Source organism: Schistosoma mansoni (genome assembly GCF_000237925.1).
Source record: "Schistosoma mansoni, WGS project CABG00000000 data, supercontig 0230, strain Puerto Rico, whole genome shotgun sequence".
NCBI lineage: Eukaryota > Metazoa > Platyhelminthes > Trematoda > Strigeidida > Schistosomatidae > Schistosoma > Schistosoma mansoni.
In genome coordinates, this window is record NW_017386096.1 from 171597 (window position 1) to 184024 (window position 12428).

Genomic DNA, 12428 nt, shown 5'->3' on the forward strand with positions numbered 1-12428 from the left:
TAGCTTCAATTGACTCATGATCTTAACTATGAAATTACTAATATCTCCACAAAAAACCCCTTGTGATAATGATCATATGCTCACTAGTAACAGGCTCCATGAGGTAATTACTGGAGTTCTAGTGAGAAGTCGTGGCCAGTGGAGCTAATCCATGTCAGGTAGAGACAGGTATCTACCTCAGTTCAACGGAAGTTGGTCGCGCAGTTTCGTGGATTGTTTGAGGTTAGACATTAACACCTCTGGATGCCGGCTCAGTGGTCTATCGGTTATGTGCTCTAGCGCGAGACTGGTAGGTTATGGGTTCGAATCCTGTGAGGCGGGATTGTGGATGCGCACTGCTGAGGAGTCCCACGATAGTACGAAACGGCCGTCCAGTGCTTCCAGGTTTTCCATGGTGGTGGTCTAGCTTCAATTGACTCATGATCTTAACTATAATATTAAGTCATTGATTGCTGAGTCCGAAGCTTTATACACTAAATTCTATTGTACCTGAATAGTTGATTAGTAATTACACTTAATTCTATGATGTAATTTAGTTGTCAAGTATACTTTTTTGTACTAGGCTTTTATGACACTATTTGATACGGTTCAGTAATAATCTGAACCTAAATAAATGAAATAGAACATTATTTTCTACTTATTACTAGTTAAATACTTGAATTACATGGTCACTGCTTTGCAATTCATTTAAAACTTAGCTTATCTTGTAAGTACAATTCTATGTATAGTTGTTTTGATTAACATTGTTAAATGAATGGTACTTACTTAGTTACTTACGCCTGTTACTGCCAATGGAGCATAGGCTGCCGAACAGCGTTTTTTCTGGTTAGAAAAAACACTAACCAGAAATGAATGGTAATCTACATTAAAAAAAGGATAGGACATTTTCAGATCTGTCACATTCAATATTCATCATTTGTCTTCTTTTTTATGTTTGTCTTAATTTTGAATGAAGTTACTTAATTTATTCATTGAAAGATAATCTAAATTTACTAGACAATTTGTTGATATGGTTTCATTTCCAACGCCTTCAGTAAGTCTAATTTTTCCGAAAGGGAAGATAATACATTAGGTCAATCGAAAATCGGCTGAATGATAAATACACGCGATTAGTCAACAAGTGGCTTACACTTCATAGGAGTGAGACATACATCACTGGTGGCTTGGTTTTCCAAGGGATGAATAAATGAACATACATAAATGCCGATTTGGTTATTCAATAAAATTCTTTCCCCATTCTCAGTCTTTTCATTTGAGCAGCCAGTTAGGGTCATGTATGGAAAGATCGCGTTTGAGATCAGACATTGCATAACATAATACTTGTAATTGAAAGATAATATTGAAGCAATCCACTCAAGCTGCTTATATTCTAACATAGACTGACCAATTGTAGTCTTAAATGTCAATGAGGAGAAAACTCATACCTTAACAAATTACTTTATGCCTAGTAAACAAGTTGATGCCGTCCAGTGCTTTCAGGTTTTCCCTGGTGGTCTAACTTCAATTGACTCACGCTTTCAACTATGAAAATACTAAATCTCCACAAAAGCCCTTCTGATAATAATAATAATATGCTCACTAGTGACTGACTTCGAGAGGTAAATCCAGGAGTTCTAGTGAGAAGCAGTGACCAGTGGAGTTCAAACCACGTCTGTTGTGAGATAGGAACTCAATGAAGACAATTGGTGAACTGTCGCTCGACTTCGTGGATTGGTTGAGGTTAGACATTAACACCATCGGATACCGGCTCAGTGGTCTATCGGTTAAGTACTCTGGCTCGAGACTGATAGGTCCTGGGTTCGAATCCTGTGAGGCGGGATCGTGGATATGAACTACTGAGGAGTCCCACAATAGGTCGAAACGGCCGTCCAGTGCTTCCAGATTTTCCATGGTGGTCTAGCTTCAATTGACTCACGCTTTCAACTATGAAAATCTGAAATCAGTAGATAAGTGAATAATAACACGTCGACGTTTAAAGCTATAGGTACTGGGCTCAAATGCTATTGTAAACATCAACAATGAGCTTCAGGTACATTCGATTGAAGAATATCAAATAAGGTATGACTTATTATTTGCTTTCTATTGTTAATCACAAAATCAAATTAAATATGGTGCAGAATCGAATGAAACAGGTTTAGCTAGATATATATATAATTGACTGAATCTATCATATGTTGCAGTTTCATATTCCAGGTAGTCAATTTATTTTTGACCGTTCGATATAGTTAATCATATGACAACCTTACATTTAACTGTTAACCATTTTTAACACTACCAAAGAGAATAGTTATAGAGAATAACTGAAAACAATAAAATAATTAATCTGTCAGAAAATTAGAACGCATTTTCTACAATGTATCCCCTTCATATAAAACAATATCCCCCCTTCCAGGCATAGGAACATGGTAAAGCCTAGTAGGCCCTTCTGGAGAAGAGTGCTACATCGTAGCACGGCACAACTACCAGGGCGGGATAGTTGTTTTTGCATTGCTTAGACAGAATCGTTACATAACACCTTCATTCTTTTTTATTTATTTATTTTTGGGCAGACTCATTTTTACCATCTATTTTGAACCCTCAATAGTTATGCAATAACTCTTTGTAACATTCCTAATTGTTTGTGGGTATAGGTCGAGTGGTTGATTAGGTCGATCTGCACCACCCACATTACCGCTCATGTTAGTACATAGGATGGTTGCCATGATCCAGGAGGCACGACAAGGACGTGTGAGTCGGATTTCGCCTCCAATAAAATTATATAAATACTTTTTATAATTGAAAATCAATCTTGAACATGAATTATTATCAAGTCATCATTAATCATTTTTCTTTGTCTCTCTTTTCTTATGTCAGGTTTACATGAAGAAGATTTCTCTAAACGTATTAATACATTCGGTGCTAATGTTATACCACAACAACGTGCTAAAACATTTTTACGATTAATGTGGGAAGCTTTACAAGATTTAACTTTAATTGTTCTAATTGTTGCTGCATTCATTTCACTTGCTTTATCACTTTATATAAAATGTAAGTTAAAATTGATTGTAGATTTTGTTTTCAATATTGTTATTGTTATGTCTGATATTCAGTTCAATGTGATTTTTAAGCAACGATCCTATCCTCATTGTTTCGATATTGCCAGTAAGTTCTGAAGTGAACAATAATTCTGAGATGTAAGTACATCCAAATGATGAGTGTCAAATAGAATGGAACTTGGTTCCTGGATTCTACTACTATCAACCATCTATATCTGCTTAAAAAATGCTTTTGATTTACTGGCAATATTGAAGCTGATAAGGGGACTGATCAATTGTAGTCTTAAACATTAGTAAGAAGATCTAAACAACTAATGTATATGAAGGGGTTTTGTGGAGATTTAGTATTTTCATAGTTGAGAGTGTGAGTCAATTGAAGTTAGACCACCACGGAAAACCTGGAAGCACTGAACAGCCATTCCGTCCTATTGTGTGACTCTTCAGCAGTGAGCATCCACGATCCCGCCTTCGCGAGATTCGAACCCAGGACCTATCGGTCTCGCATGCGAGCGCTTAACCACTAAACCACTGAGTTGGCATCTAACGGTGTTAATGTCTAATTTCAACCAATCCACGAAGTTTAGCAACCATTTTCTAACGAATTATTGAAGGTTTTCTACATTGACATTTAGATATATCCAGGCAACAAGTGCTAAATAAAACGAAACACCTATTCTAAATCTCATCATTATAGAGTATTTTATTTCATTGTTAATCCAATTCTTATTGTCATTGTTTGTTTAAGTTTATGTGTATGTGTGTGTGTACCTAAGTATATTTTTAAGAAAAATCCTTTAATGTGCTCATCTCAGCAATATTTATTACTTTTGAATGAAACTGATCAAACTATTCATCGATTTATTGTTGCCTTGTTATGTAATATATTTGTTCATTTATTCTTTCCTGCCTACCTTTTATTCATTGTTATTAATTGACAATTAGAATTGATATATTACCTATTATTATTGAGTTATTATTATTTTACTCTCAATAATTCTTTATTGTTTATCAATAAATGAGAATGGGTTGTGAGTATGAAGGTGAGAAAAAGTGAGAATGAGAACATATATTTATCTGTCTATCTTAGTGAATATATATACATGTATAAGTTAAGCGCTCGCTCGCGAAATTGATAGGTCCCTGAGTTCGAATCTCGCGAGGCTGGATCATGGATGCGCACTGCTGAGGAATCCCATAATGGGACGAAACGGTCGTCAAGTGCTACCAGGTTTTCCATGGTGGTCTAGCTTCAAGTGATTCATGACCTCAACTATTAAAATTACTATAATATCCACAAAACCCTTTCTGACATGTGTAAAAGTGTTTGAATTTCCGCTATCCTTTCTTTTCATATAGTTTAATGCTCTCGTAAGATAATGACATGTCGTAACTTCACTGAAATATAATAAAATTTCTAGTAGTACACGGTTTTTTTAGCCTTAAAATAGTAAGATCAATGATATAAACGATGTTTAGGCACATTTTATATTTAAGAATCAATGATACCCATCATCGTATTAATAATCTAACAATGACTATGTTAGACAACTATCCCATCCTCTATTCTGATATGCCCAAAGTGCTTACTATTGTCTCTTAGTTTTACAAGTTCTCTACTTTATAGTTTCATTTTATTGTTGTGGTTCCGTGAATAGTCTGTGTAACCTAACAATAATTTTCATCAAAAGATACAAAACAAACATCTGACATCAGTTAATGGATTACATTCACAGTCATGGAGCTAATGGATAGCTAGCTATGTTCATCCGCGTTTCCTACTGTTCATGTATAGACGCTCATCGTCAGTCAGTCAGTCAGTCAGCGCGCATCCACGACCTGGCCTCGCGAGATTCGAACCCAGGACCTATCGTTCTCGAGCCAGAGTACTTAACCGATAGACCACTGAGCCGGTATCCGATGGTGTTAATGTCTAACTTTACCCAATCCATGAAGTTTGAGTAACCGTTCACCAATTGTCTTCATTGAGTTCCTATCTCACAACAGACGTGGTTTGAACTCCACTGGTCACTGCCTCTCACTAGAATTCCTGGATTTACTTTTCGAAGTCAGTCACTTTTAATTTATTCCCTTTGCAAAAGTCAGCGGTTATCTGAACTCAATAGCCAAATAGATATAGATATATTGACCGTTTGATAAAAAAGGGACAAGTTTCGAGTCCCCGCATAACTATCAACATTAGGATTCAGAAACAACCAGATAAGGAGTCCCAAAAAAGACGAAACAGTTGTCCTCAATTCCATTGTTAAAGTTAATTGATTAGCTAAACTATGAAACAATAGGTGCGGTTATTTTGTTGTTTTATATCACTGACTGATCATAATAAGATAACTATATGAGATTCCTTAACAGTCAGTCAGTCAGCTACAACGTAGGACCAGGCACATTTATGCATCAGTCCAAGTTGACATACCTCGTTAGGACAACAAGATCAACACCAAATTGATAGACGTAGTTAATTTAATGGTGATAATATATAAAAGATAGGTTGTATATAAGGATATAGTATACGAAGGAAGAAAGTTATGAGGCAATTTTAATCTCAAGGTTTGAGGAAAGACAATGAGTGTATACACCTGCGCCATTGTGATCGATTCTGAGCCATGTCACCTAGAATCTCTAACCATTGGTTACGATAGTCACGCGGACCCCAAACAAGTAGTCTGCATCTGCCAACATGGCTCAGACTAGAAGTTAGTGACTTCATGCTCTGATGCAACGTTTTGGTTTGGCCACCCCTAACTCTCTCCCAACCGTTGCCAATACTAGTCAGCATAGCGGGTCGTGGTAATCGGTGTTTAGGCATGCGTAACACGTTGCCCAACCATCTCAGTGGATAAAAATTCATGACCTCATCAAATGATTTAGCATCATTCCCTAATACCCTGTGTCTAACCTCACTATTACTTACCTGGTGATCCTAGCAACCTATTTTTCATGATTGATTATGGTACCATTTACAAATAGATTCAACATCTACTAGTCAATTTTTTTCGGTTGTTTGATTCACTTACCACTAATGAAGTGTCAGAAACACCAGGATGAAATAATATTATTAAGAGTGTGTTTTGTGTCTTTTTTTTATTTGGGATGAAGGTTTATTTTCTGTTAAAGTTGTGGATGATGGACTTTTTTTCTCTTCATTTCATTGTCTCCCCAGTCTTTCTCCTTAGTTATCATTTCATTTCAAATATTTAAAAAAGAAAAAAAAACTCAAGAAAGAACTAATAATTATGTATTGTTTGCTATGAAAAGAGAATAGAAATATTATTTCGGAGGGGTGAGGGAGGAACTCTTAATGAAGTCGAGAAGGAAATTAACAACATCATTGAAATAGCTATATATTGGTCTAAAAGAAGCACTTAATGCTGTCATATTCTTGTATAGTCACTAGGATGAATTTATCTTCAGGCTCTAAGTCGTTACTTTTAATTTTTCCATTCTCCAACAAATCTGTCTTTGATGGTTGAAACTCAAAGAACAAATTCACTTAGTATAGTTTGTTTGAACCTTCCCATTGATGTTTAGGACTGCAACTGGTCAGTCTCTAATTGGCATATGTGCATACTGTGCGTATTGCCTCGATATAGTCTTAATTCACAAGTATTGTAAGCAAAGATCGATAGTGGCTAGCAGTGGGTTCGAGTCCCAGAGTGAACATCAACAAGTCTGAGATGCAGGTACATCCAGCTGACGAGTCCCGAATAGGACGAAACGCGCGTCGAACTGGATTCCATTGCTATCCACTATCCATCTTTGCTGAAAGAACAAATGTTCCAACTAATACATCTCAATTAGTTGATCATCGCAGTCAAGCTTGACTATTACATTAAAGTAATTTTTACCGAACTTCACATACACACACACAACACAAAGTTAAGTATATAAATCTGTCGTTTGATTTTTTCAATGAAATCAATTAATTTGAGACTTATTGATCCGAAACTAAACTGCTATGACACAAACCTTCTTCCAGTACTTCCAGGTTTCCCCTTGTGATCTAGCTTCAATTGACTCAAGCTTTCAACTATGAAAAATACTAAATCTCCACAAAAAACGCCTTCGCAACAATAATAACACACTTTTTTGTACTCAAGATGAAAAATGTATATTTTTGTTACTACTAAGTATACTTTCATTGAAGAAAATGGTTCATGCCAACTAAACTGATCCATTTCATCATTATGATCATGACATATCCAGTGAAAACGTATAAATGTCAAAAATTCTTTTAGTTTATCGAAAAAACCTATATATTCATACATGTGAATTGTTAAATTATTAATATTTTTTTTGTTTTATCAGTAGTTCTAAAAAGTAGTATGATGTAAAGAATGTTATATGACAATTCGTAAATTGATCGATTGCATATGTATGAGTACTTGTGTGGCCGTGTGTGGGGGGGAAGGCTATGCGCATATATATATATATATATATATATATATATATATATATATATATATATATATATATATATATATATATATATATATATAGGTATACATACACCTACATACATATATCCAAAATGGGTTTATGTGTGTATATATGTCAATGTATTTCTGTCAAGTAATGTATTGCCCCCTTTTTTATATACAAAAAAGAAGGAACGAAAATATCTTGATCACATTGTTCTTTTTTTATTTCCATGTATTATTATTATCACCATCATCACTATTATTATTATTATTATTATTATTATTATTATTATTATTCAATTTCTATGATCAATTATTCATTATCAAACTGTTTCGGTTAGCCTTTATACTATTGTATATCTCTTTGAATATGTCATGAATATTATTACCTAATTAATGATAGTCCCTTTTATTGTTTAAATTATGGTATGAAAATGAAAGAATAGTTTCGTAGAATGTTATTATGAATGAAATATCAATGATATGTGTAAAAAGAAACATTGTTATCTTTTCATAGTTGAAAGCATGAGTCAATTGAAGCTAGACCACCACCATGGGAAACCTGGAAGCACTGAACGGCGGTTTCGTTCTATTGTGTGACTCCTCAGCAGTGCGCATCCACGACCTCGCCTCACGAGTTTCGAACCCAGGACCCACCAGTCTCGCGCCAGAGCACTTAACTGAGCCGGCATCCGATGGTGTTAATGTCTAACTTCAAATAATCCACTAAGTTGAACAACCGTTCATCAATTGTCTTCAATGAGTTCCTATTTCACGAGGCTAGGTCGTGGATGCGCACTGCTGAGGAGTCCCACAATAGGACGAAAAGGCCGTCCAGTGCTTCCAGGTTTTCCTTGGTGGTCTAGCTTCAATTGACTCATGCTTCCAACTATGAAAATACTAAATCTCCACTAAACCCCTTCTGATCGCGATCTTTATTAGAATCATTTGAAAATGTAACCGTTCAAATATTGATTATTTCAATTTTAAATGATTGAAGGTTATTATTGTTGTTGTTGTTAGGGAACTCTGTGAATTAGTTTAAAGTTCTTTCTCCCTCTTGAAATACTCTCACTTCCTGTTTGCTCATACCATAGAAGGGTACTTCTGTCTAAGGCACTTTAGAAGGGAACTGGATTAGTAATGGTCCTAGTGACCTAGTAGCATGACTTCAGAGCCTGTGAGAAGTTTTTAATGTGTTGACTTTGTTCTTCCAGAGGGCCTTATCTCCAGAGAAGGGAATCCTTGGTGTAAGATGATATGTGATAATTTTAAGATTGACCACCTTTTGTTGTGGAGAGGGAACTTCGCTACAGATTCTGGTTACTTGTAGGAAACGTCATACTGCTGTCATACATCGAGACAGTTGACAGTACGGCATCAACCTCAGAACATGAGTTTGTTGTTTTCACTCCTGTCGTTCTTCATTTAACTTGCTTAGAATGGTAGGAACTAAAGGACCACATAAATCACAATTTACGTCATTTTGTTATACTTTTTCACTAACACTCCATCTTAATAGGCTATTTTACCAGAATGAAATCTTTCTGAGTATATGTTCTTGTAGAAATTTTTAGTGACCTCTTCTCAATCACTTATGCTTGATGATCACCAATAAGAAAAGATTAAATGTTGAAATTAGTGTTTTAGATAATTTTTAAAAGTCATGATCTAGAGAACGATAACGAGTGATTCATCAACATACTCACCCTTGAATTAGTTGATTTACACATTACTTAGTACTTGAACTGAAGCGTGTGATAGAATTTCTCCAAAAAATATAACATATCTTGTTTCGCCAGTTGTTGATCATATCAACCATGAGATCCCTTTTCAAAAGTGTTTATTTGACTGAAATGTTTGTTTGTTGGTGGTGATATGTAGTGGGGTTGTATCACCTGAAGTGATCTGGAAACGTTACGTATGCACAACTACCGCCTACCTGAACGGGCGATGTTTGATATAGAAGTAGGATGGAAGAAAGTCAAGGGTGACCAAACCAAGACTTGACATCAGTTCGTGAAGTCATTGAAAATTAGGATGAGTTATGTAAATAAATATTGACTTCCTCATAGGGATCAGTGCGTTTATTTTAAGGATTATTTGGAGATGTTAAGTGATGTGGCTGAAAATCATTTGTGGTGGCTCAGATTGAATCACTCTCTATCTTGCCTTCGAAGTTGAGTTCCTAAATCTTATTGAAAATTTTATATACCTCATCTTTCCTATTACTGATACTACTTCTACTACTCTATGTTTTGTCTTGATAATTTTATCTCATCGTTCTAATGTGTTATGGCAGCTTTAATCGGTGCAGATATGTTTCAGGTCCTACTGTTGCACATGACTAACTGACTATGTCATAAGCGAATAAAAGACTATAATATTTAGTAATGATGATGATGATTCGGTTCTGTTAATATCAGTTCCATCTATAAATTGTGTGTCTATTCATTAATATCTAAATCATATTTTTACATTTAATTTTTTATCAATTAAAACTATTCAGAAATCCACCATACCATACTTCTCAAACATAAATTATGCTACTCATACATTATTTCAATAGTATAATTCATGTAGTTTCTCATAGGATAAGTATAATGAATAAATTTGTTGATTATATGTTCTACGATAGTTCAGTAACTAGATGAACTTGGCTGTTTCAATTCACTTGGTATTGTTTGTTTGAGTCTTCCCATTGATGTTTAGGACTGCAACTGGTCAGTCTCTAATTGGCCATATGTGCATACTGTGCTTATTGCCTCGATGTAGCCTTAATACACAAGCATTGTAAGCAAAGATAGATGATGGCTAGCAGTGGAATCCACATTGACGCGCGTTTCGTCCCATTTGGAACTCTTCATCTGGGGGTACCTGCATCCCAGAGTGAACATCAACTGTGAGATGCAGGTAGATTCAGCCGACGAGTCCCAAATAGGACGAAATGCACGTCGAACTGGATTCCACTACTAGCCACTATCCATCTTTCCTTAGTTGTTTTAGTTGTTCACTGTATCATTCTTCTTACACAATCATATTGAACTACTTCAATGTAATTAATTATATGTCTGTATCAGATTATCAATGATGATAGAGAGTTGAGTCACGCTTTATTTTAAAAAAACAATTACCCTTATTGTTTGTTTTTTTCTTTTTAAAAAAATATTCATTTGAAACCGTTTTTCTGGTTACGGACTAAGGGTGTGTCCATATTGTATAGTGTAATAATAAGAATAATGGGATGGGGTTACTAATCGTAACCAAAAAAAAATTAAATAAAGAATTACCAAGACGAATCCAATGATTATTGATCAATTCAATGTTAATCTTGTTGTAAGGTCAAAAAGGGATTAACAATTGTCTTAAAGATTTATACTAAATGGGTCTATCTTTTTCTTAGTGACATTGATTTTTATGTCAAAACAGTAGTAGGTCAACAGATGATTAGAATAGAATATTTTTTTTATTTATCTCATTCAATGTCATTTTTTTTCCAAATTTAATTATCAGCTAAGGAATCATTCAAAGTTACTTATTTACTTACGCCTGTTGTCCCTCGTGGAGGAGCATAGGCCCGCCGACCTGCATTCTCCATCCAACTCTGTCCTGGGCAAACCTTTCCAGTTGTTATTCATCCTTTTCATATCTGCTTCTAATTCCTGGAGTAATGTGTTTTTTGGCCTTCCTTTTTTCTGCTTCCCTTCGGGGTTCCAAGTTAGGGCTTGCCTCGTGATGCAGTTTGTTGATTTCCTTAGTGTATGTCCTATCCACTTTCAACGTCTTTACTAATTTCGTCTTTAGCTGTAAGCTGGTTTGTCCTCTCCCATAAAACGCTGTTAGTGATAGTATCCGGCCAGTGAATATTGAGTAATTTGCGTAAACAACTGTTTATAAATACTTGTACATTCTTGACGATGGATGTAGTAGTTCTCCACTTTTCATCTCCGTACAGTAAACCTCACTGTCTTGACGTTCGTATTGAAGATTGTCACTTTGATATTAGTTGACAGCTGTTTTGTATTCAAAGTTGAGAGCGAAATAGTAGTAAAATTGTTAATTTTCAATGTGTGTAACTATTTTTTTCCTGTGGTTACCGACTGAAAATGACTCAATTTAGGGGATGATTGTATCTTAAAACAATTTGGCTTCATGATACCTCAGGACTTTATAACATCATTAAAACTACAATGTAACTTGTTCTTCATTCCTTCTTTGTCATTATTGAAAGTTATGCTAGCTACTTTGATTTGACTTAGTTAACTCCGTTGGTTACAATCTCTGGTTTGGAACTTGAGGAATTGCAATTTAAAGCTTATTCATTATGAAGTGAATAATAATGATTATAATGATTACATAGTTGTATGAAAATATCGTACATTTGAAGGGTAATTTGCACCATGAACTGACTTCTGTTTGTTATGGTGTCTGAGGATTGTTAAAGAGACTTACGATAGTAGGGGATGAAACGGTTTCCTAATTGTTCAACACTTATACTTATGCAGTGGAGACGAATTCCTAATAAAGAATAATTTCAATAGATGATAATCGGACAAATCAATTTTGGTGTGATTTGTTTATCAAGTATAAATTTTCTGTACTTGGCTTCGAGAAGAACACTTTCTGTAGGTAATATGATGATACTTTCTTCTTTTTTAAGTGTACCCAGGTATTTGAAACGGGATTCAAAAATAACCTGTTGAATACTGAATCATATGTTCATTAGTGACTAGCTTCGAGAGGAAATTCTCGAAGTTCCAGTAAGAAGCCGTGACCAGTAGATTTCAACAGTTTTGAGTGTGACACAGCTGCCTATCTCAGGAAATGAATAAAGGATTGCACAAGATCATAGATTGATTAGAGTTAGACACTAATACCGTTAGATTACCGGCTTAGTGATTTAGAGTTTAATTGCTCGTGTTAAACTGAAGGTTCTGGTTTCGAATCCCGCCTACGG

General features: G+C 35.2%; 1 protein-coding gene across 1 annotated transcript in view; it reads left to right on the forward strand.

The window, feature by feature from the left end:
* Positions 1-12428, forward strand: part of Smp_199210 (plasma membrane calcium-transporting atpase,putative) — a gene marked incomplete at its 3' end in the record, with an annotated part of 132983 nt that overhangs the window by 28291 nt on the left and 92264 nt on the right. Inside the window, exon 2 of the mRNA XM_018791499.1 lies at positions 2854-3027. Within this exon, the coding sequence (XP_018647329.1) occupies positions 2854-3027 (174 nt within the window). The remainder of the gene's footprint in view (positions 1-2853; positions 3028-12428) is intronic.